The sequence below is a fragment of the Oncorhynchus masou genome, chromosome 2 (genome assembly GCF_036934945.1).
Source record: "Oncorhynchus masou masou isolate Uvic2021 chromosome 2, UVic_Omas_1.1, whole genome shotgun sequence".
Lineage (NCBI taxonomy): Eukaryota > Metazoa > Chordata > Actinopteri > Salmoniformes > Salmonidae > Oncorhynchus > Oncorhynchus masou.
In genome coordinates, this window is record NC_088213.1 from 10,310,508 (window position 1) to 10,332,853 (window position 22,346).

Sequence of the window (22,346 nt, forward strand, 5' to 3'; positions counted from 1 at the left end):
ACACTCACACCCCCACACACATGCACTCTCACACCCCCACACACACTCACATGCACTCTCACACCCCCACACACTCACACACACTTACACCCCCACACACATGCACTCTCACACCCCCACACACATACACACTCACACCCCCACACACATGCACTCTCACACCCCCACACACATACACTCTCACACCCCCACACACATGCACTCTCACACCCTCACACACATGCACTCTCACACCCCCACACACATACACACTCACACCCCCACACACATGCACTCTCACACCCCCATACGCCTGCAAGCACACACATACACACTCACACATAAACACACACACAGAAGTTTCAATATAAAATGCAAATTTGAATTCACTTCCTATATTGAGGAAACTGAAAAAAAGTTGACATCAATTCTACTCCCCATTGGCTCTCTCTGCAGGTCTGTAATGTGATTGGTTCTCCCTGCAGGTCTGTAATGTGATTGGTTCTTCCTGCAGGTCTGTAATGTGATTGGTTCTCCCTGCAGGTCCATCGTGGCTGTTCCTACCTGTGAGAGTCTGTAATGTGATTGGTTCTCCCTGCAGGTCTGTAATGTGATTGGTTCTCCCTGCAGGTCCATCGTGGCTGTTCCTACCTGTGAGAGTCTGTAATGTGATTGGTTCTCCCTGCAGGTCCGTAATGTGATTGGTTCTCCCTGCAGGTCCATCGTGGCTGTTCCTACCTGTGAGAGTCTGTAATGTGATTGGTTCTCCCTGCAGGTCCGTAATGTGATTGGTTCTCCCTGCAGGTCTGTAATGTGATTGGTTCTCCCTGCAGGTCCATCGTGGCTGTTCCTACCTGTGAGAGTCTGTAATGTGATTGGTTCTCCCTGCAGGTCTGTAATGTGATTGGTTCTCCCTGCAGGTCCATCGTGGCTGTTCCTACCTGTGAGAGTCTGTAATGTGATTGGTTCTCCCTGCAGGTCCGTAATGTGATTGGTTCTCCCTGCAGGTCTGTAATGTGATTGGTTCTCCCTGCAGGTCTGTAATGTGATTGGTTCTCCCTGCAGGTCTGTAATGTGATTGGTTCTCCCTGCAGGTCCATCGTGGCTGTTCCTACCTGTGAGAGTCTGATCCAGCTGGAGTCAGGAAGACAGTACCTCATCTACGTCAGAGCTGTCAACATCGGAGGACCCAGTGACAGGAGCCAGGCTTTTACCGTCTCTACTACAGGTGAGAGGAGAGACTCCCATGTCCTGATACTGTAGTGTGTTTAGTTCAGTGTTTTACCGTCTCTACTACAGGTGAGAGGAGAGACCCCCATGTCCTGATATTGTAGTATGTTTAGTTCAGTGTTTTACCGTCTCTACTACAGGTGAGAGGAGAGACCCCCATGTCCTGATACTGTAGTGTGTTTAGTTCAGTGTTTTACCGTCTCTACTACAGGTGAGAGGAGAGACCATGTGCTGATACTGTAGTATGTTTAGTTCAGTGTTTTACCGTCTCTACTACAGGTGAGAGGAGAGACCATGTCCTGATATTGTAGTATGTTTAGTTCAGTGTTTTACCGTCTCTACTACAGGTGAGAGGAGAGACCATGTCCTGATATTGTAGTATGTTTAGTTCAGTGTTTTACCGTCTCTACTACAGGTGAGACCATACCCTGATACTGTAGTGTGTTTAGTTCAGTGTTTTACCGTCTCTACTACAGGTGAGAGGAGAGACCATGTCCTGATATTGTAGTATGTTTAGTTCAGTGTTTTACCGTCTCTACTACAGGTGAGAGGAGAGACCCCCATGTCCTGATATTGTAGTATGTTTAGTTCAGTGTTTTACCGTCTCTACTACAGGTGAGAGGAGAGACCATGTGCTGATACTGTAGTATGTTTAGTTCAGTGTTTTACCGTCTCTACTACAGGTGAGAGGAGAGACCATGTCCTGATATTGTAGTATGTTTAGTTCAGTGTTTTACCGTCTCTACTACAGGTGAGGAGAGACCCCCATGTCCTGATATTGTAGTATGTTTAGTTCAGTGTTTTACCGTCTCTACTACAGGTGAGGAGAGACCCCCATGTCCTGATATTGTAGTATGTTTAGTTCAGTGTTTTACCGTCTCTACTACAGGTGAGAGGAGAGACCATGTGCTGATACTGTAGTATGTTTAGTTCAGTGTTTTACCGTCTCTACTACAGGTGAGAGGAGAGACCATGTCCTGATATTGTAGTATGTTTAGTTCAGTGTTTTACTGTCTCTACTACAGTTGAGAGGAGAGACCCCCATGTCCTGATATTGTAGTATGTTTAGTTCAGTGTTTTACCGTCTCTACTACAGGTGAGAGGAGAGACCATGTCCTGATATTGTAGTATGTTTAGTTCAGTGTTTTACCGTCTCTACTACAGGTGAGGAGAGACCATGTCCTGATATTGTAGTATGTTTAGTTCAGTGTTTTACCGTCTCTACTACAGGTGAGAGGAGAGACCATGTCCTGATATTGTAGTATGTTTAGTTCAGTGTTTTACCGTCTCTACTACAGGTGAGAGGAGAGACCATGTGCTGATACTGTAGTATGTTTAGTTCAGTGTTTTACCGTCTCTACTACAGGTGAGAGGAGAGACCATGTCCTGATATTGTAGTGTGTTTAGTTCAGTGTTTTACTGTCTCTACTACAGGTGAGAGGAGAGACCCCCATGTCCTGATACTGTAGTATGTTTAGTTCAGTGTTTTACCGTCTCTACTACAGGTGAGAGGAGAGACCATGTCCTGATATTGTAGTGTGTTTAGTTCAGTGTTTTACTGTCTCTACTACAGGTGAGAGGAGAGACCCCCATGTCCTGATACTGTAGTATGTTTAGTTCAGTGTTTTACCGTCTCTACTACAGGTGAGAGGAGAGACCATACCCTGATATTGTAGTGTGTTTAGTTCAGTGTTTTACCAGGTCTCTACTACCGTCTCTACTGCAGGTGAGAGGAGAGACCATGTGCTGATACTGTAGTATGTTTAGTTCAGTGTTTTACCGTCTCTACTACAGGTGAGAGGAGAGACCCCCATGTCCTGATACTGTAGTGTGTTTAGTTCAGTGTTTTACCGTCTCTACTACAGGTGAGAGGAGAGACCATACCCTGATATTGTAGTGTTTAGTTCAGTGTTTTACCGTCTCTACTACAGGTGAGAGGAGAGACCCCCATGTCCTGATATTGTAGTGTGTTTAGTTCAGTGTTTTACCGTCTCTACTACAGGTGAGAGGAGAGACAGTACCCTGATACTGTAGTGTGTTTAGTTCAGTGTTTTACCGTCTCTACTACAGGTGAGAGGAGAGACCATGTCCTGATATTGTAGTATGTTTAGTTCAGTGTTTTACTGTCTCTACTACAGGTGAGAGGAGAGACCCCCATGTCCTGATATTGTAGTATGTTTAGTTCAGTGTTTTACCGTCTCTACTACAGGTGAGAGGAGAGACCATGTCCTGATATTGTAGTATGTTTAGTTCAGTGTTTTACCGTCTCTACTACAGGTGAGAGGAGAGACCATACCCTGATATTGTAGTGTGTTTAGTTCAGTGTTTTACCGTCTCTACTACAGGTGAGAGGAGAGACCATACCCTGATATTGTAGTATGTTTAGTTCAGTGTTTTACCGTCTCTACTACAGGTGAGAGGAGAGACCATACCCTGATATTGTAGTGTGTTTAGTTCAGTGTTTTACCGTCTCTACTACAGGTGAGAGGAGAGACCATGTCCTGATATTGTAGTGTTTAGTTCAGTGTTTTACCGTCTCTACTACAGGTGAGAGGAGAGACCCCCATGTCCTGATATTGTAGTATGTTTAGTTCAGTGTTTTACCGTCTCTACTACAGGTGAGAGGAGAGACCCCCATGTCCTGATATTGTAGTGTGTTTAGTTCAGTGTTTTACCGTCTCTACTACAGGTGAGAGGAGAGACCCCCATGTCCTGATATTGTAGTGTGTTTAGTTCAGTGTTTTACTGTCTCTACTACAGGTGAGAGGAGAGACCATGTGCTGATATTGTAGTGTGTTTAGTTCAGTGTTTTACCGTCTCTACTACAGGTGAGAGGAGAGACCATGTGCTGATATTGTAGTGTGTTTAGTTCAGTGTTTTACCGTCTCTACTACAGGTGAGAGGAGAGACCCCCATGTCCTGATACTGTAGTATGTTTAGTTCAGTGTTTTACCGTCTCTACTACAGGTGAGAGGAGAGACCCCCATGTCCTGATATTGTAGTATGTTTAGTTCAGTGTTTTACCGTCTCTACTACAGGTGAGAGGAGAGACCATGTGCTGATACTGTAGTATGTTTAGTTCAGTGTTTTACCGTCTCTACTACAGGTGAGAGGAGAGACCATACCCTGATACTGTAGTGTGTTTAGTTCAGTGTTTTACCGTCTCTACTACAGGTGAGAGGAGAGACCATGTCCTGATATTGTAGTATGTTTAGTTCAGTGTTTTACTGTCTCTACTACAGGTGAGAGGAGAGACCCCCATGTCCTGATATTGTAGTGTGTTTAGTTCAGTGTTTTATAGTGGTCAAGGCCAGACAGTGAGGTTGTTACTGTGTGTTTTATAGTTGTCAAGGCCAGACAGTGAGGTTGTTTCTGTGTGTTTTATAGTTGTCAAGGCCAGACAGTGAGGTTGTTACTGTGTGTTTTATAGTGGTCAAGGCCAGACGGTGAGGTTGTTGTTACTGTGTGTTTTATAGTTGTCAAGGCCAGACAGTGAGGTTGTTACTGTGTGTTTTATAGTTGTCAAGGCCAGACAGTGAGGTTGTTGTTAATGTGTGTTTTATAGTTGTCGAGGCCAGACAGTGAGGTTGTTACTGTGTGTGTTTTATAGTTGTCAAGGCCAGACAGTGAGGTTGTTAGTGTGTGTGTTTTATAGTTGTCAAGGCCAGACAGTGAGGTTGTTACTGTGTGTTTTATAGTTGTCAAGGCCAGACAGTGAGGTTGTTACTGTGTGTTTTATAGTTGTCAAGGCCAGACAGTGAGGTTGTTACTGTGTGTTTTATAGTTGTCAAGGCCAGACAGTGAGGTTGTTACTGTGTGTTTTGTAGTTGTCTAGGCCAGACAGTGAGGTTGTTACTGTGTGTTTTATAGTTGTCAAGGCCAGACAGTGAGGTTGTTACTGTGTGTTTTATAGTTGTTAAGGCCAGACAGTGAGGTTGTTACTGTGTGTTTTATAGTTGTCAAGGCCAGACAGTGAGGTTGTTACTGTGTGTTTTATAGTTGTTAAGGCCAGACAGTGAGGTTGTTTCTGTGTGTTTTATAGTTGTCGAGGCCAGACAGTGAGGTTGTTGTTACTGTGTGTTTTATAGTTGTCAAGGCCAGACAGTGAGGTTGTTACTGTGTGTTTTATAGTTGTCAAGGCCAGACAGTGAGGTTGTTACTGTGTGTTTTATAGTTGTCGAGGCCAGACAGTGAGGTTGTTGTTACTGTGTGTTTTATAGTTGTCTAGGCCAGACAGTGAGGTTGTTACTGTGTGTTTTGTAGTTGTCAAGGCCAGACAGTGAGGTTGTTACTGTGTGTTTTATAGTTGTCGAGGCCAGACAGTGAGGTTGTTGTTACTGTGTGTTTTATAGTTGTCAAGGCCAGACAGTGAGGTTGTTACTGTGTGTTTTATAGTTGTCAAGGCCAGACAGTGAGGTTGTTACTGTGTGTTTTATAGTTGTCAAGGCCAGACAGTGAGGTTGTTACTGTGTGTGTTTTATAGTTGTCAAGGCCTGACAGTGAGGTTGTTACTGTGTGTTTTATAGTTGTCAAGGCCAGACAGTGAGGTTGTTACTGTGTGTGTTTTATAGTTGTCAAGGCCAGACAGTGAGGTTGTTACTGTGTGTTTTATAGTTGTCTAGGCCAGACAGTGAGGTTATTACTGTGTGTTTTATAGTTGTCAAGGCCAGACAGTGAGGTTGTTGTTACTGTGTGTTTTATAGTTGTCAAGGCCAGACAGTGAGGTTGTTACTGTGTGTTTTCTAGTTGTCAAGGCCAGACAGTGAGGTTGTTACTGTGTGTGTTTTATAGTTGTCTAGGCCAGACAGTGAGGTTGTTACTGTGTGTTTTGTAGTTGTCAAGGCCAGACAGTGAGGTTGTTACTGTGTGTTTTATAGTTGTCGAGGCCAGACAGTGAGGTTGTTGTTACTGTGTGTTTTATAGTTGTCTAGGCCAGACATTGAGGTTGTTACTGTGTGTTTTATAGTTGTCAAGGCCAGACAGTGAGGTTTTTACTGTGTGTGTTTTATAGTTGTCAAGGCCAGACAGTGAGGTTGTTACTGTGTGTTTTATAGTTGTCTAGGCCAGACATTGAGGTTGTTACTGTGTGTTTTATAGTTGTCAAGGTCAGACAGTGAGGTTGTTACTGTGTGTTTTGTAGTTGTCAAGGCCAGACAGTGAGGTTGTTACTGTGTGTTTTATAGTTGTCTAGGCCAGACAGTGAGGTTGTTACTGTGTGTTTTATAGTTGTCAAGGCCAGACAGTGAGGTTGTTACTGTGTGTGTTTTATAGTTGTCAAGGCCAGACAGTGAGGTTGTTAGTGTGTGTGTTTTATAGTTGTCAAGGCCAGACAGTGAGGTTGTTACTGTGTGTTTTGTAGTTGTCAAGGCCAGACAGTGAGGTTGTTAGTGTGTGTGTTTTATAGTTGTCAAGGCCAGACAGTGAGGTTGTTGTTACTGTGTGTGTTTTATAGTTGTCAAGGCCAGACAGTGAGGTTGTTTCTGTGTGTTTTATAGTTGTCAAGGCCAGACAGTGAGGTTGTTACTGTGTGTTTTATAGTTGTCTAGGCCAGACAGTGAGGTTGTTGTTACTGTGTGTGTTTTATAGTTGTCAAGGCCAGACAGTGAGGTTGTTACTGTGTGTTTTATAGTTGTCAAGGCCAGACAGTGAGGTTGTTAATGTGTGTTTTATAGTTGTCAAGGCCAGACAGTGAGGTTGTTACTGTGTGTTTTATAGTTGTCAAGGCCAGACAGTGAGGTTGTTACTGTGTGTTTTGTAGTTGTCAAGGCCAGACAGTGAGGTTGTTTCTGTGTGTTTTATAGTTGTCAAGGCCAGACAGTGAGGTTGTTACTGTGTGTTTTATAGTTGTCAAGGCCAGACAGTGAGGTTGTTACTGTGTGTGTTTTATAGTTGTCAAGGCCAGACAGTGAGGTTGTTACTGTGTGTGTTATAGTTGTCAAGGCCAGACAGTGAGGTTGTTACTGTGTGTTTTATAGTGGTCTAGGCCAGACAGTGAGGTTGTTACTGTGTGTTTTATAGTTGTCAAGGCCAGACAGTGAGGTTGTTGTTACTGTGTGTTTTATAGTTGTCTAGGCCAGACAGTGAGGTTGTTACTGTGTGTTTTGTAGTTGTCAAGGCCAGACAGTGAGGTTGTTACTGTGTGTTTTATAGTTGTCGAGGCCAGACAGTGAGGTTGTTGTTACTGTGTGTTTTATAGTTGTCAAGGCCAGACAGTGAGGTTGTTACTGTGTGTTTTATAGTTGTCAAGGCCAGACAGTGAGGTTGTTACTGTGTGTTTTATAGTTGTCTAGGCCAGACAGTGAGGTTGTTGTTACTGTGTGTTTTATAGTTGTCAAGGCCAGACAGTGAGGTTGTTACTGTGTGTGTTATAGTTGTCAAGGCCAGACAGTGAGGTTGTTACTGTGTGTTTTATAGTTGTCTAGGCCAGACAGTGAGGTTGTTACTGTGTGTTTTATAGTTGTCTAGGCCAGACAGTGAGGTTGTTACTGTGTGTTTTATAGTTGTCAAGGCCAGACAGTGAGGTTGTTACTGTGTGTGTTTTATAGTTGTCAAGGCCAGACAGTGAGGTTGTTAGTGTGTGTGTTTTATAGTTGTCAAGGCCAGACAGTGAGGTTGTTACTGTGTGTTTTGTAGTTGTCAAGGCCAGACAGTGAGGTTGTTAGTGTGTGTGTTTTATAGTTGTCAAGGCCAGACAGTGAGGTTGTTGTTACTGTGTGTGTTTTATAGTTGTCAAGGCCAGACAGTGAGGTTGTTTCTGTGTGTTTTATAGTTGTCAAGACCAGACAGTGAGGTTGTTACTGTGTGTTTTATAGTTGTCTAGGCCAGACAGTGAGGTTGTTGTTACTGTGTGTGTTTTATAGTTGTCAAGGCCAGACAGTGAGGTTGTTACTGTGTGTTTTATAGTTGTCAAGGCCAGACAGTGAGGTTGTTAATGTGTGTTTTATAGTTGTCAAGGCCAGACAGTGAGGTTGTTACTGTGTGTTTTATAGTTGTCAAGGCCAGACAGTGAGGTTGTTACTGTGTGTTTTATAGTTGTCAAGGCCAGACAGTGAGGTTGTTACTGTGTGTTTTATAGTTGTCAAGGCCAGACAGTGAGGTTGTTACTGTGTGTTTTGTAGTTGTCAAGGCCAGACAGTGAGGTTGTTGTTACTGTGTGTTTTATAGTTGTCAAGGCCAGACAGTGAGGTTGTTACTGTGTGTTTTATAGTTGTCAAGGCCAGACAGTGAGGTTGTTACTATGTGTTTTATAGTTGTCAAGGACAGACAGTGAGGTTGTTACTGTGTGTTTTATAGTAGTCAAGGCCAGACAGTGAGGTTGTTTCTGTGTGTTTTATAGTTGTCAAGGCCAGACAGTGAGGTTGTTGTTACTGTGTGTTTTATAGTAGTCAAGGCCAGACAGTGAGGTTGTTACTGTGTGTGTAGGAACCATCTTCCACCTGCTGCAGGACACAGCCCATCCCTGCCTGTCCATCTCTGAGGACGGCTTCTCCATGTTCTACGGAGATGAGGAGCTCCCGCTCTCTGCCATGACCTTCGACGACAACACCTTTGCCAGGTAGACAAACCAACCAGGTTTACACCTTCGCCAGGTAGACAAACCAACCAGGTTTACACCTTCGCCAGGTAGACAAACCAACCAGGTTTACACCTTCGCCAGGTAGACAAACCAACCAGGTTTACACCTTCGCCAGGTAGACAAACCAACCAGGTTTACACCTTCGCCAGGTAGACAAACCAACCAGGCTTACACCTTCGCCAGGTAGACAAACCAACCAGGCTTACACCTTCGCCAGGTAGACAAACCAACCAGGCTTACACCTTCGCCAGGTAGACAAACCAACCAGGCTTACACCTTCGCCAGGTAGACAAACCAACCAGGCTTACACCTTCGCCAGGTAGACAAACCAACCAGGCTTACACCTTCGCCAGGTAGACAAACCAACCAGGCTTACACCTTCGCCAGGTAGACAAACCAACCAGGCTTACACCTTCGCCAGGTAGACAAACCAACCAGGCTTACACCTTCGCCAGGTAGACAAACCAACCAGGCTTACACCTTCGCCAGGTAGACAAACCAACCAGGCTTACACCTTCGCCAGGTAGACAAACCAACCAGGCTTACACCTTCGCCAGGTAGACAAACCAACCAGGCTTACACCTTCGCCAGGTAGGCAAACCAACCAGGCTTACACCTTCGCCAGGTAGGCAAACCAACCAGGCTTACACCTTCGCCAGGTAGGCAAACCAACCAGGCTTACACCTTCGCCAGGTAGGCAAACCAACCAGGCTTACACCTTCGCCAGGTAGGCAAACCAACCAGGCTTACACCTTCGCCAGGTAGGCAAACCAACCAGGCTTACACCTTCGCCAGGTAGGCAAACCAACCAGGCTTACACCTTCGCCAGGTAGGCAAACCAACCAGGCTTACACCTTCGCCAGGTAGGCAAACCAGCCAGGCTTACACCTTCGCCAGGTAGGCAAACCAGCCAGGCTTACACCTTCGCCAGGTAGGCAAACCAGCCAGGCTTACACCTTCGCCAGGTAGGCAAACCAGCCAGGCTTACACCTTCGCCAGGTAGGCAAACCAGCCAGGCTTACACCTTCGCCAGGTAGGCAAACCAGCCAGGCTTACACCTTCGCCAGGTAGGCAAACCAGCCAGGCTTACACCTTCGCCAGGTAGGCAAACCAGCCAGGCTTACACCTTCGCCAGGTAGGCAAACCAGCCAGGCTTACACCTTCGCCAGGTAGGCAAACCAGCCAGGCTTACACCTTCGCCAGGTAGGCAAACCAGCCAGGCTTACACCTTCGCCAGGTAGGCAAACCAGCCAGGCTTACACCTTCGCCAGGTAGGCAAACCAGCCAGGCTTACACCTTTAGGCAAACCAGCCAGGGTAGTAGGCAAACCAGCCAGGCTTACACCTTCGCCAGGTAGGCAAACCAGCCAGGCTTACACCTTCGCCAGGTAGGCAAACCAGCCAGGCTTACACCTTCGCCAGGTAGGCAAACCAGCCAGGCTTACACCTTCGCCAGGTAGGCAAACCAGCCAGGCTTACACCTTCGCCAGGTAGGCAAACCAGCCAGGCTTACACCTTCGCCAGGTAGGCAAACCAGCCAGGCTTACACCTTCGCCAGGTAGGCAAACCAGCCAGGCTTACACCTTCGCCAGGTAGGCAAACCAGCCAGGCTTACACCTTCGCCAGGTAGGCAAACCAGCCAGGCTTACACCTTCGCCAGGTAGGCAAACCAGCCAGGCTTACACCTTCGCCAGGTAGGCAAACCAGCCAGGCTTACACCTTCGCCAGGTAGGCAAACCAGCCAGGCTTACACCTTCGCCAGGTAGGCAAACCAGCCAGGCTTACACCTTCGCCAGGTAGGCAAACCAGCCAGGCTTACACCTTCGCCAGGTAGGCAAACCAGCCAGGCTTACACCTTCGCCAGGTAGGCAAACCAGCCAGGCTTACACCTTCGCCAGGTAGGCAAACCAGCCAGGCTTACACCTTCGCCAGGTAGGCAAACCAGCCAGGCTTACACCTTCGCCAGGTAGGCAAACCAGCCAGGCTTACACCTTCGCCAGGTAGGCAAACCAGCCAGGCTTACACCTTCGCCAGGTAGGCAAACCAGCCAGGCTTACACCTTCGCCAGGTAGGCAAACCAGCCAGGCTTACACCTTCGCCAGGTAGGCAAACCAGCCAGGCTTACACCTTCGCCAGGTAGGCAAACCAGCCAGGCTTACACCTTCGCCAGGTAGGCAAACCAGCCAGGCTTACACCTTCGCCAGGTAGGCAAACCAGCCAGGCTTACACCTTCGCCAGGTAGGCAAACCAGCCAGGCTTACACCTTCGCCAGGTAGGCAAACCAGCCAGGCTTACACCTTCGCCAGGTAGGCAAACCAGCCAGGCTTACACCTTCGCCAGGTAGGCAAACCAGCCAGGCTTACACCTTCGCCAGGTAGGCAAACCAGCCAGGCTTACACCTTCGCCAGGTAGGCAAACCAGCCAGGCTTACACCTTCGCCAGGTAGGCAAACCAGCCAGGCTTACACCTTCGCCAGGTAGGCAAACCAGCCAGGCTTACACTTCGCCAGGTAGGCAAACCAGCCAGGCTTACACCTTCGCCAGGTAGGCAAACCAGCCAGGCTTACACCTTCGCCAGGTAGGCAAACCAGCCAGGCTTACACCTTCGCCAGGTAGGCAAACCAGCCAGGCTTACACCTTCGCCAGGTAGGCAAACCAGCCAGGCTTACACCTTCGCCAGGTAGGCAAACCAGCCAGGCTTACACCTTCGCCAGGTAGGCAAACCAGCCAGGCTTACACCTTCGCCAGGTAGGCAAACCAGCCAGGCTTACACCTTCGCCAGGTAGGCAAACCAGCCAGGCTTACACCTTCGCCAGGTAGGCAAACCAGCCAGGCTTACACCTTCGCCAGGTAGGCAAACCAGCCAGGCTTACACCTTCGCCAGGTAGGCAAACCAGCCAGGCTTACACCTTCGCCAGGTAGGCAAGCCAGCCAGGCTTACACCTTCGCCAGGTAGGCAAACCAGCCAGGCTTACACCTTCGCCAGGTAGGCAAACCAGCCAGGCTTACACCTTCGCCAGGTAGGCAAACCAGCCAGGCTTACACCTTCGCCAGGTAGGCAAACCAGCCAGGCAAACACCTTCGCCAGGTAGGCAAACCAGCCAGGCTTACACCTTCGCCAGGTAGGCAAACCAGCCAGGCTTACACCTTCGCCAGGTAGGCAAACCAGCCAGGCTTACACCTTCGCCAGGTAGGCAAACCAGCCAGGCTTACACCTTCGCCAGGTAGGCAAACCAGCCAGGCTTACACCTTCGCCAGGTAGGCAAACCAGCCAGGCTTAGGCAAACCTTCACCAGGTAGGCAAACCAGCCAGGCTTACACCTTCGCCAGGTAGGCAAACCAGCCAGGCTTACACCTTCGCCAGGTAGGCAAACCAGCCAGGCTTACACCTTCGCCAGGTAGGCAAACCAGCCAGGCTTACACCTTCGCCAGGTAGGCAAACCAGCCAGGCTTACACCTTCGCCAGGTAGGCAACCCAGCCAGGCTTACACCTTCGCCAGGTAGGCAAACCAGCCAGGCTTACACCTTCGCCAGGTAGGCAACCCAGCCAGGCTTACACCTTCGCCAGGTAGGCAAACCAGCCAGGCTTACACCTTCGCCAGGTAGGCAAACCAGCCAGGCTTACACCTTCGCCAGGTAGGCAAACCAGCCAGGCTTACACCTTCGCCAGGTAGGCAAACCAGCCAGGCTTACACCTTCGCCAGGTAGGCAAACCAGCCAGGCTTACACCTTCGCCAGGTAGGCAAACCAGCCAGGCTTACACCTTCGCCAGGTAGGCAAACCAGCCAGGCTTACACCTTCGCCAGGTAGGCAAACCAGCCAGGCTTACACCTTCGCCAGGTAGGCAAACCAGCCAGGCTTACACCTTCGCCAGGTAGGCAAACCAGCCAGGCTTACACCTTCGCCAGGTAGGCAAACCAGCCAGGCTTACACCTTCGCCAGGTAGGCAAACCAGCCAGGCTTACACCTTCGCCAGGTAGGCAAACCAGCCAGGCTTACACCTTCGCCAGGTAGGCAAACCAGCCAGGTTTACACCTTCGCCAGGTAGGCAAACCAGCCAGGTTTACACCTTCGCCAGGTAGGCAAACCAGCCAGGTTTACACCTTCGCCAGGTAGGCAAACCAGCCAGGTTTACACCTTCGCCAGGTAGGCAAACCAGCCAGGTTTACACCTTCGCCAGGTAGGCAAACCAGCCAGGTTTACACCTTCGCCAGGTAGGCAAACCAGCCAGGTTTACACCTTCGCCAGGTAGGCAAACCAGCCAGGTTTACACCTTCGCCAGGTAGGCAAACCAGCCAGGTTTACACCTTCGCCAGGTAGGCAAACCAGCCAGGTTTACACCTTCGCCAGGTAGGCAAACCAGCCAGGTTTACACCTTCGCCAGGTAGGCAAACCAGCCAGGTTTACACCTTCGCCAGGTAGGCAAACCAGCCAGGTTTACACCTTCGCCAGGTAGGCAAACCAGCCAGGTTTACACCTTCGCCAGGTAGGCAAACCAGCCAGGTTTACACCTTCGCCAGGTAGACAAACCAGCCAGGTTTACACCTTCGCCAGGTAGACAAACCAGCCAGGTTTACACCTTTGCCAGGTAGACAAACCAGCCAGGTTTACACCTTTGCCAGGTAGACAAACCAGCCAGGTTTACACCTTTGCCAGGTAGACAAACCAGCCAGGTTTACACCTTTGCCAGGTAGACAAACCAGCCAGGTTTACACCTTTGCCAGGTAGACAAACCAGCCAGGTTTACACCTTTGCCAGGTAGACAAACCAGCCAGGTTTACACCTTTGCCAGGTAGACAAACCAGCCAGGTTTACACCTTTGCCAGGTAGACAAACCAGCCAGGTTTACACCTTTGCCAGGTAGACAAACCAGCCAGGTTTACACCTTGCCAGGTAGACAAACCAGCCAGGTTTACACCTTTGCCAGGTAGACAAACCAGCCAGGTTTACACCTTTGCCAGGTAGACAAACCAGCCAGGTTTACACCTTTGCCAGGTAGACAAACCAGCCAGGTTTACACCTTTGCCAGGTAGACAAACCAGCCAGGTTTACACCTTTGCCAGGTAGACAAACCAGCCAGGTTTACACCTTTGCCAGGTAGACAAACCAGCCAGGTTTACACCTTTGCCAGGTAGACAAACCAGCCAGGTTTACACCTTTGCCAGGTAGACAAACCAGCCAGGTTTACACCTTTGCCAGGTAGACAAACCAGCCAGGTTTACACCTTTGCCAGGTAGACAAACCAGCCAGGTTTACACCTTTGCCAGGTAGACAAACCAGCCAGGTTTACACCTTTGCCAGGTAGACAAACCAGCCAGGTTTACACCTTTGCCAGGTAGACAAACCAGCCAGGTTTACACCTTTGCCAGGTAGACAAACCAGCCAGGTTTACACCTTTGCCAGGTAGACAAACCAGCCAGGTTTACACCTTTGCCAGGTAAACAAACCAGCCAGGTTTACACCTGCTGAACACCTCAGCTAATAGAGATCTGTTAATAACATGGAGATTTACTGTCGTTTTCAAAATGAAACATCTGAAAATGTGAGTGTACTCATCCCGTGATAGTATGGTGTGAGTGTACTCATCCCGTGATAGTATGGTGTGAGTGTACTCATCCCGTGATAGTGTGGTGTGAATGTGTAGGTGTGTGTACTCATTCCGTGATAATGTGGTGTGAATGTGTATGTGTGTACTGTGTGTGTGTAGATTTGTGTTGTGTGTGTGTAGGTGTGTCTCCTCCCTCTGATAATGTACATTGTATGCGTGTGTGTTTGGTCCAGGTGTGTAGCTGTGTCTCCTCCCTCTGATAGTGTATATTGTATGCGTGTGTGTTTGGTCCAGGTGTGTAGCTGTGTCTCCTCCCTCTGATATTGTATGCGTGTGTGTTTGGTCCAGCTGTGTCTCCTCCCTCTGATAGTATATATTGTATGCGTGTGTGTTTGGTCCAGGTGTGTAGCTGTGTCTCCTCCCTCTGATAGTGTATATTGTATGCGTGTGTGTTTGGTCCAGGTGTGTAGCTGTGTCTCCTCCCTCTGATATTGTATGCGTGTGTGTTTGGTCCAGCTGTGTCTCCTCCCTCTGATAGTATATATTGTATGCGTGTGTGTTTGGTCCAGGTGTGTAGCTGTGTCTCCTCCCTCTGATAGTGTATATTGTATGCATGTGTGTTTGGTCCAGCTGTGTCTCCTCCCTCTGATAGTATATATTGTATGCGTGTGTGTTTGGTCCAGGTGTGTAGCTGTGTTAGGGGACCTGATCCCTGTGAGAGGCAGACATTACTGGGAGGTGGAACTGGACGAGGACACAGAGTACAGGATTGGAGTTGCCTATGAAGATACGCAGAGAAACTCCTACCTGGGAGGAACAAATACATCCTGGTGCATGAGACATGTCCTCACCCCATCCAGGTGAGAAACCCTAACCTTCAACCCCTAACCTATCACTAACTCTTACCTGGGAGGAGCCAGTACATCCTGGTGCATGAGACATGTCCTCACTCCCTCCAGGTGAGAAACCCTAACCTTTAACCCCTAACCTATCACTAACTCTTATCTGGGAGGAACAAATACATCCTGGTGCATGAGACATGTCCTCACTCCATCCAGGTGAGAAACCCTAACCTTTAACCCCTAACCTATCACTAACTCTTATCTGGGAGGAACAAATACATCCTGGTGCATGAGACATGTCCTCACTCCCTCCAGGTGAGAAACCCTAACCTTTAACCCCTAACCTATCACTAACTCTTATCTGGGAGGAACAAATACATCCTGGTGCATGAGACATGTCCTCACTCCCTCCAGGTGAGAAACCCTAACCTTACCTGACCCCTAACCTACCACTAACTCTTATCTGGGAGGAACAAATACATCCTGGTGCATGAGACATGTCCTCACTCCCTCCAGGTGAGAAACCCTAACCTTACCTGACCCCTAACCTATCACTAACTCTTATCTGGGAGGAACAAATACATCCTGGTGCATGAGACATGTCCTCACTCCATCCAGGTGAGAAACCCTAACCTTTAACCCCTAACCTATCACTAACTCTTATCTGGGAGGAACAAATACATCCTGGTGCATGAGACATGTCCTCACTCCCTCCAGGTGAGAAACCCTAACCTTACCTGACCCCTAACCTATCACTAACTCTTATCTGGGAGGAACAAATACATCCTGGTGCATGAGACATGTCCTCACCCCATCCAGGTGAGAAACCCTAACCTTACCTGACCCCTAACCTATCACTAACTCTTATCTGGGAGGAACAAATACATCCTGGTGCATGAGACATGTCCTCACCCCATCCAGGTGAGAAACCCTAACCTTTAACCCCTAACCTATCACTAACTCTTACCTGGGAGGAACAAATACATCCTGGTGCATGAGACATGTCCTCACTCCCTCCAGATGAGAAACCCTAACCTTACCTGACCCCTAACCTCTCACTAACTCTTATCTGGGAGGAACAAATACATCCTGGTGCATGAGACATGTCCTCACTCCCTCCAGGTGAGAAACCCTAACCTTACCTGACCCCTAACCTCTCACTAACTCTTACCTGGGAGGAGCCAATACATCCTGGTGCATGAGACATGTCCTCACTCCCTCCAGGTGAGAAACCCTAACCTTACCTGACCCCTAACCTATCAGTAACTCTTACCTGGGAGGAGCCAACCCGTCCAGGTGAGAACCCCTAACGCTAACCTATCCCTCTAACCTAGCTATCACTAACTGTTACCGGGGAGGAGCCAACCTGTCCAGGTGAGAACCCCTAACGCTAACCTATCCCTCTAACCTATCACTAACTGTTACCTGGGAGGAACCAACCCGTCCAGGTGAGAAACCCTAACGCTAACCTATCCCTCTAACCTATCACTAACTGTTACCTGGGAGGAACCAACCCGTCCAGGTGAGAACCCCTAACGCTAACCTATCCCTCTAACCTAGCTATCACTAACTGTTACCGGGAAGGAACCAACCTGTCCTCCCTCCCGGTAACGGACTGCTTTGATAGGTTACACAAGCCATTCTCAACCTGCTGTAATTTGTATTAATTTATTTCACTTTTATTTAACCAGGTAGGCCAGTTGAGAACAAGTTCTCATTCACAACTGAGACCTGGCCAAGATAAATCAAAGCAGTGCGACAAACAACAACACAGAGTTACACATGGAATAAACAAACATACAGTCAATAACACAATAGAAAAGTTTATATACAGTGTGTGCAAATGAGGTAAGAGTAGGGAGGTAAGGCAATACAATAGGCCGTAGTGGCGAAGTAATTACAATTTAGCAATTAAACACTGGAGTGATAGATGTGCAGAATGTGTAGAGATACTGGGGTGCAAAGGACCAAAAAAACAATATGGGGATGAGGTAGTTGGGTGGGCTATTACAGATGGGCTATGTACAGGTGCAATGATCTGTAAGCTGGTCTGACAGCTGGTGCTTAAAGTTAGAGAGGGAGATATGAGTCTCCAGCTTCAGTGATTTTTGAAATTCGTTCCAGTCATTGACAGCAGAGAACTGGAAGGAAAGGCGGCCAAAGGAGGAATTGGCTTTGGGGATGACCAGTGAAATATACCTGCTGGAGCGCGTGCTACGAGTGGGTGCTGCTATGGTGACCAGTGAGCTGAGATAAGGCGGTGCTTTACCTAGCAGAGACTTATAGATGACCTGGAGCCAGTGGGTCTGGCGACGAATATGAAGCGAGGGCCAGCCAACGAGAGCATACAGGTCGCAGTGGTGGGTAGTATATGGGGCTTTGGTGACAAAACGGATGGCATTGTGATAGACTGCATCCAATTTGCTGAGTAGAGTGTTGGAGGCCATTTTGTAAATGACATCGCCGAAGTCGAGGATCGGTAGGAGAGTCAGTTTTACGATGATGTGTTTTAGCTCCACACAATCCCATCTGAATGACCTAGTGGACGTCCAGAGGAGAAGTTGATAGTTGAATCCGGCGAGTGCTGACACCTGGCGGTGTTTTAAATTCAGCTGACTACTGGACAGACTGGGAGTTGGTTAACACTGTTCAAGGGGGCTGACTCCTGGTGGTGTTTTAAATTCAGCTGACTACTGGACAGACTGGGAGTTGGTTAACACAGTTCTAGAGGGCTGACTCCTGGCGGTGTTTTAAATTCAGCTGACTACTGGACAGACTGGGAGTTGGTTAACACTGTTCTAGAGGGCTGACTCCTGGTGGTGTTTTAAATTCAGCTGACTACTGGACAGACTGGGAGTTGGTTAACACTGTTCTAGAGGGCTGACTCCTGGTGGTGTTTTAAATTCAGCTGACTACTGGACAGACTGGGAGTTGGTTAACACTGTTCTAGAGGGCTGACTCCTGGTGGTGTTTTAAATTCAGCTGACTACTGGACAGACTGGGAGTTGGTTAACACTGTTCTAGAGGGCTGACTCCTGGCGGTGTTTTAAATTCAGCTGACTACTGGACAGACTGGGAGTTGGTTAACACTGTTCAAGAGGGCTGACTCCTGGCGGTGTTTTAAATTCAGCTGACTACTGGACAGACTGGGAGTTGGTTAACACTGTTCTAGAGGGCTGACTCCTGGTGGTGTTTTAAATTCAGCTGACTACTGGACAGACTGGGAGTTGGTTAACACAGTTCTAGAGGGCTGACACCTGGCGGTGTTTTAAACAGCTGACTACTGGACAGACTGGGAGTTGGTTAACACAGTTCTAGAGGGCTGACTCCTGGTGGTGTTTTAAATTCAGCTGACTACTGGACAGACTGGGAGTTGGTTAACACTGTTCTAGAGGGCTGACTCCTGGTGGTGTTTTAAATTCAGCTGACTACTGGACAGACTGGGAGTTGGTTAACACTGTTCTAGAGGGCTGACTCCTGGCGGTGTTTTAAGTTCAGCTGACTCCCCACTACCACTGCATGGCTTCCCAGAAGGAGATGTATGCTTGTCTTCCCACAGGGTCCACCATTACCACACACGGTCTGAAAAGTAGGCCAGCCAAGGAGATTTTTGGTCATTAAAATATCTCTCCCCTTCCTGAAGTGCTTGGCTCGCTTCTTCTCACATTTCGCCTCCTAAACCCTTTCTGAGGCAGAAGTGACAAGTCAAGTTGTTTTTTATTCCTGTGAAAAAGCCCATAGAATACCGTTACCTTATAGCTGCTGTTGCCATAGCAACTCTACTATTCCTGGCACTAAACAGGACTGTGGAACTGTCTCTTTACTAGGAGATCATTCACTGAGACATCTCAACATGAAACACCACCACCTCAAAGTGTGTGTGAGAGAGAGGAGAGAGAGAAGGGAGAGAGAGGAGAGAGAGAAGGGAGAGAGGAGAGAGAGCACCTACTGCCTACGCAGAACCTGACAATACACACTTCTCATATCCCCTGCTAATCCTCTCTTTGGCAGTAAAAGGGTTTTATTTGGCCCAGTGACAGTGTTGGGTTGAGAATGTACATACTGTCTCCCCATGGTAGGTACTGTTAGTTTAAGATATCGTGTTGGGTTGAGAATGTACCGTCTCCCCATGGTTCTGTTAGTGTTGGGTTGAGGATGTACATACTGTCTCCCCATGGTTCTGTTAGTTTAAGATACCGTGTTGGGTTGAGGATGTACTGTCTCCCCATTGGTTCTGTTAGTTTAAGATACCGTGTTGGGTTGAGGATGTACTGTCTCCCCATGGTTCTGTTAGTTTAAGATACCGTGTTGGGTTGAGGATGTACATACTGTCTCCCCATGGTAGGTACTGTTAGTTTAAGATATCGTGTTGGGTTGAGGATGTACTGTCTCCCCATGGTAGGTTCTGTTAGTTTAAGATATCGTGTTGGGTTGAGGATGTACTGTCTCCCCATGGTAGGTTCTGTTAGTTTAAGATATTGTGTTGGGTTGAGGATGTACTGTCTCCCCATGGTTCTGTTAGTTTAAGATACCGTGTTGGGTTGAGGATGTACTGTCTCCCCATGGTTCTGTTAGTTTAAGATACCGTGTTGGGTTGAGGATGTACTGTCTCCCCATGGTTCTGTTAGTTTAAGATATCGTGTTGGGTTGAGGATGTACTGTCTCCCCATGGTTCTGTTAGTTTAAGATACCGTGTTGGGTTGAGGATGTACATACTGTCTCCCCATGGTAGGTACTGTTAGTTTAAGATACCGTGTTGGGTTGAGGATGTACTGTCTCCCCATGGTTCTGTTAGTTTAAGATACCGTGTTGGGTTGAGGATGTACATACTGTCTCCCCATGGTAGGTACTGTTAGTTTAAGATATCGTGTTGGGTTGAGGATGTACTGTCTCCCCATGGTTCTGTTAGTTTAAGATACCGTGTTGGGTTGAGGATGTACTGTCTCCCCATGGTAGGTACTGTTAGTTTAAGATATCGTGTTGGGTTGAGGATGTACTGTCTCCCCATGGTAGGTACTGTTAGTTTAAGATACCGTGTTGGGTTGAGGATGTACTGTCTCCCCATGGTTCTGTTAGTTTAAGATACCGTGTTGGGTTGAGGATGTACTGTCTCCCCATGGTTCTGTTAGTTTAAGATACAGGTACAACACCATTTGATTCCTGCATCAAGGGTCTCATGTAGTAATTTACTGTGGCATTATTGGTCCGGGTTTCATAGCGTTGATCTGGGACCAGGAAGCCTAAGGGTTCGTTTCCCTGACAGAGATGAAGACTAGGCCTGGACTAAAAGGTTATGTTCAAGGGAGATTCTCAATTGGTAATGAAGTTTTGTCCAGGACTGGTCTAATCTGGGACTGGTCTAATCTGGGACTGGTCTAATCCGGGACGGGTCTAATCTAGGACGGGTCTAATCTGTATCCGAGAAAACCATCCAGAAATCTTTTAACTGTATGTCGTTATAAAGCGTCTGCTGAAAATGATTGTATCGTTACGCATGTTATATTATCACAACACCGACATACCATGTCTGTAGGCTGCATGTTATGAATGAGTTAAGTGTAAATCACATAACATTGTATGGTCTTAATGACATCACCCACTTCCTCCCCCTCTCTTCCATTCCATCTCCATCCAGACGCAAGTACGACTTCCTGTCACATTCTTCTTCTTCTATATCCTGTACACTCAGTGGCCAGTTTATTAGATACCACCCATCTAGTACCAGGTCGGACCCTTTGCCCCCACAGAACAGTCTGAATTATTCGGGGTGTGGCATTCAATCGTTGCTCAATTGGTATCAAGGGACCTATTGTGTTCCCCACACCAGTGCACCACCGCCACCAGCCTGCTACTTAGGTCAAATCCTGACTCTGCCATCAGCATGACACAACAGGAACCGGGATTCGTTGGACCAGGCAATGTTTGTCCACTCCTCAACTGTCCTGTGATCACGTGCTTCTGGTTTTTAGCTGATAGGAGTGGAACCCGGTGTGGTCGTCGTCTGCAACAGCCCGTCCATGACAAGGACCAACGAGTTGTGTTCCGAGATGCCGTTCTGCACACCACGGTTGCACTGCGCCATTCTTTGTCCGTTTGTGGCCCGCCTGTTAGCTTGCACCATACTTGCCATTCTCCTTCGACCTCTCTCATCAACTGGTTGTTTTCGCTCACAGGACGGCCGCAGCCCAGGAGGCTGTTTCTGAGGTCCTGGATCGGGCGTGGCTGGGAACCGACGATAACACCACGCTCAGTCGCATCGGTCACTCGTTTTGCCCATTCTAACGTTGAATCGAACGTCTCCCCTCCCCCTCCGTCTCCCCCTCTCCGTCTCCTCCTCTCCCCCTCTCTGTCTCCCCTCTCCCCCTCCCCCTCTCTGTCTCCCCTCTCCCCTCCCCCTCTCTGTCTCCCCTCTCCCCCTCTCTGTCTCCCTCTCCCCCTCTCTGTCTCCCCTCTCCCCCTCCCCCTCTGTCTCCCCCCTCTCCCCCTCCCCCTCTCTGTCTCCCCTCTCCCCCTCTCTGTCTCCCCTCTCCCCCTCTCTGTCTCCCATTCTGTCTCCTCCTCTCCCCCATTCTGTCTCCCCCTCTCCCCCTCCCCCTCTGTCTCCCCCTCTCCCCCTCTCTGTCTCCCCTCTCCCCCCTCTCTGTCTCCCCTCTCCCCCTCCCCCTCTCTGTCTCCCCTCTCCCCCTCCCCTCTCTGTCCCCCCTCTCCCCTCTCTGTCTCCCCTCTCCTCCCTCCCCCTCTCTGTCTCCCCTCTCCCCCTCTCTGTCTCCCCCTCTCCCCTCCTCTCTGTCTCCCCCTCTCCCCCTCCCCCTCTCTGTCTCCCCTCTCCCCCTCTCCGTCTCCCCCTCTCTGTCTCCCCATCTCCCCATTCTCTCTGTCCCCCTCCTCCCTCTCCTGTCTCTCTCTCCCTCTCCCCCTCTCTGTCTCCCCTCTCCCCCTCTCTGTCTCCCTCTCTGTCTCCCCTCTCCCCCTCTCTGTCTCCCCTCTCCCCCCTCCCCTCTCTGTCTCCCCTCTCCCCCTCTCCGTCTCCCCCTCTCCCCCTCTCCGTCTCCCCCTCTCTCTCTCCCCCATCTCCCTCTCTCTCTGTCTCTCCCCTCTCCCCCTCTCTGTCTCCCTCCTCCCCCTCTCTGTCTCCCCTCTCCCCCTCCCCCTCTCTGTCTCCCCTCTCTGTCT

The 22,346-nt window shown here is 48.8% G+C and overlaps 1 protein-coding gene across 1 annotated transcript in view; it reads left to right on the plus strand.

Moving 5' to 3' along the window:
- The window catches only part of LOC135555152 (fibronectin type III and SPRY domain-containing protein 2-like), a 41,740-nt gene that overhangs the window by 15,648 nt on the left and 3,746 nt on the right, over window positions 1-22,346 (plus strand). The window contains exons 11-13 of the mRNA XM_064987504.1: window positions 1,074-1,207; window positions 8,632-8,764; window positions 15,015-15,191. Coding sequence (XP_064843576.1) covers window positions 1,074-1,207; window positions 8,632-8,764; window positions 15,015-15,191 — 444 coding nt within the window. The remainder of the gene's footprint in view (window positions 1-1,073; window positions 1,208-8,631; window positions 8,765-15,014; window positions 15,192-22,346) is intronic.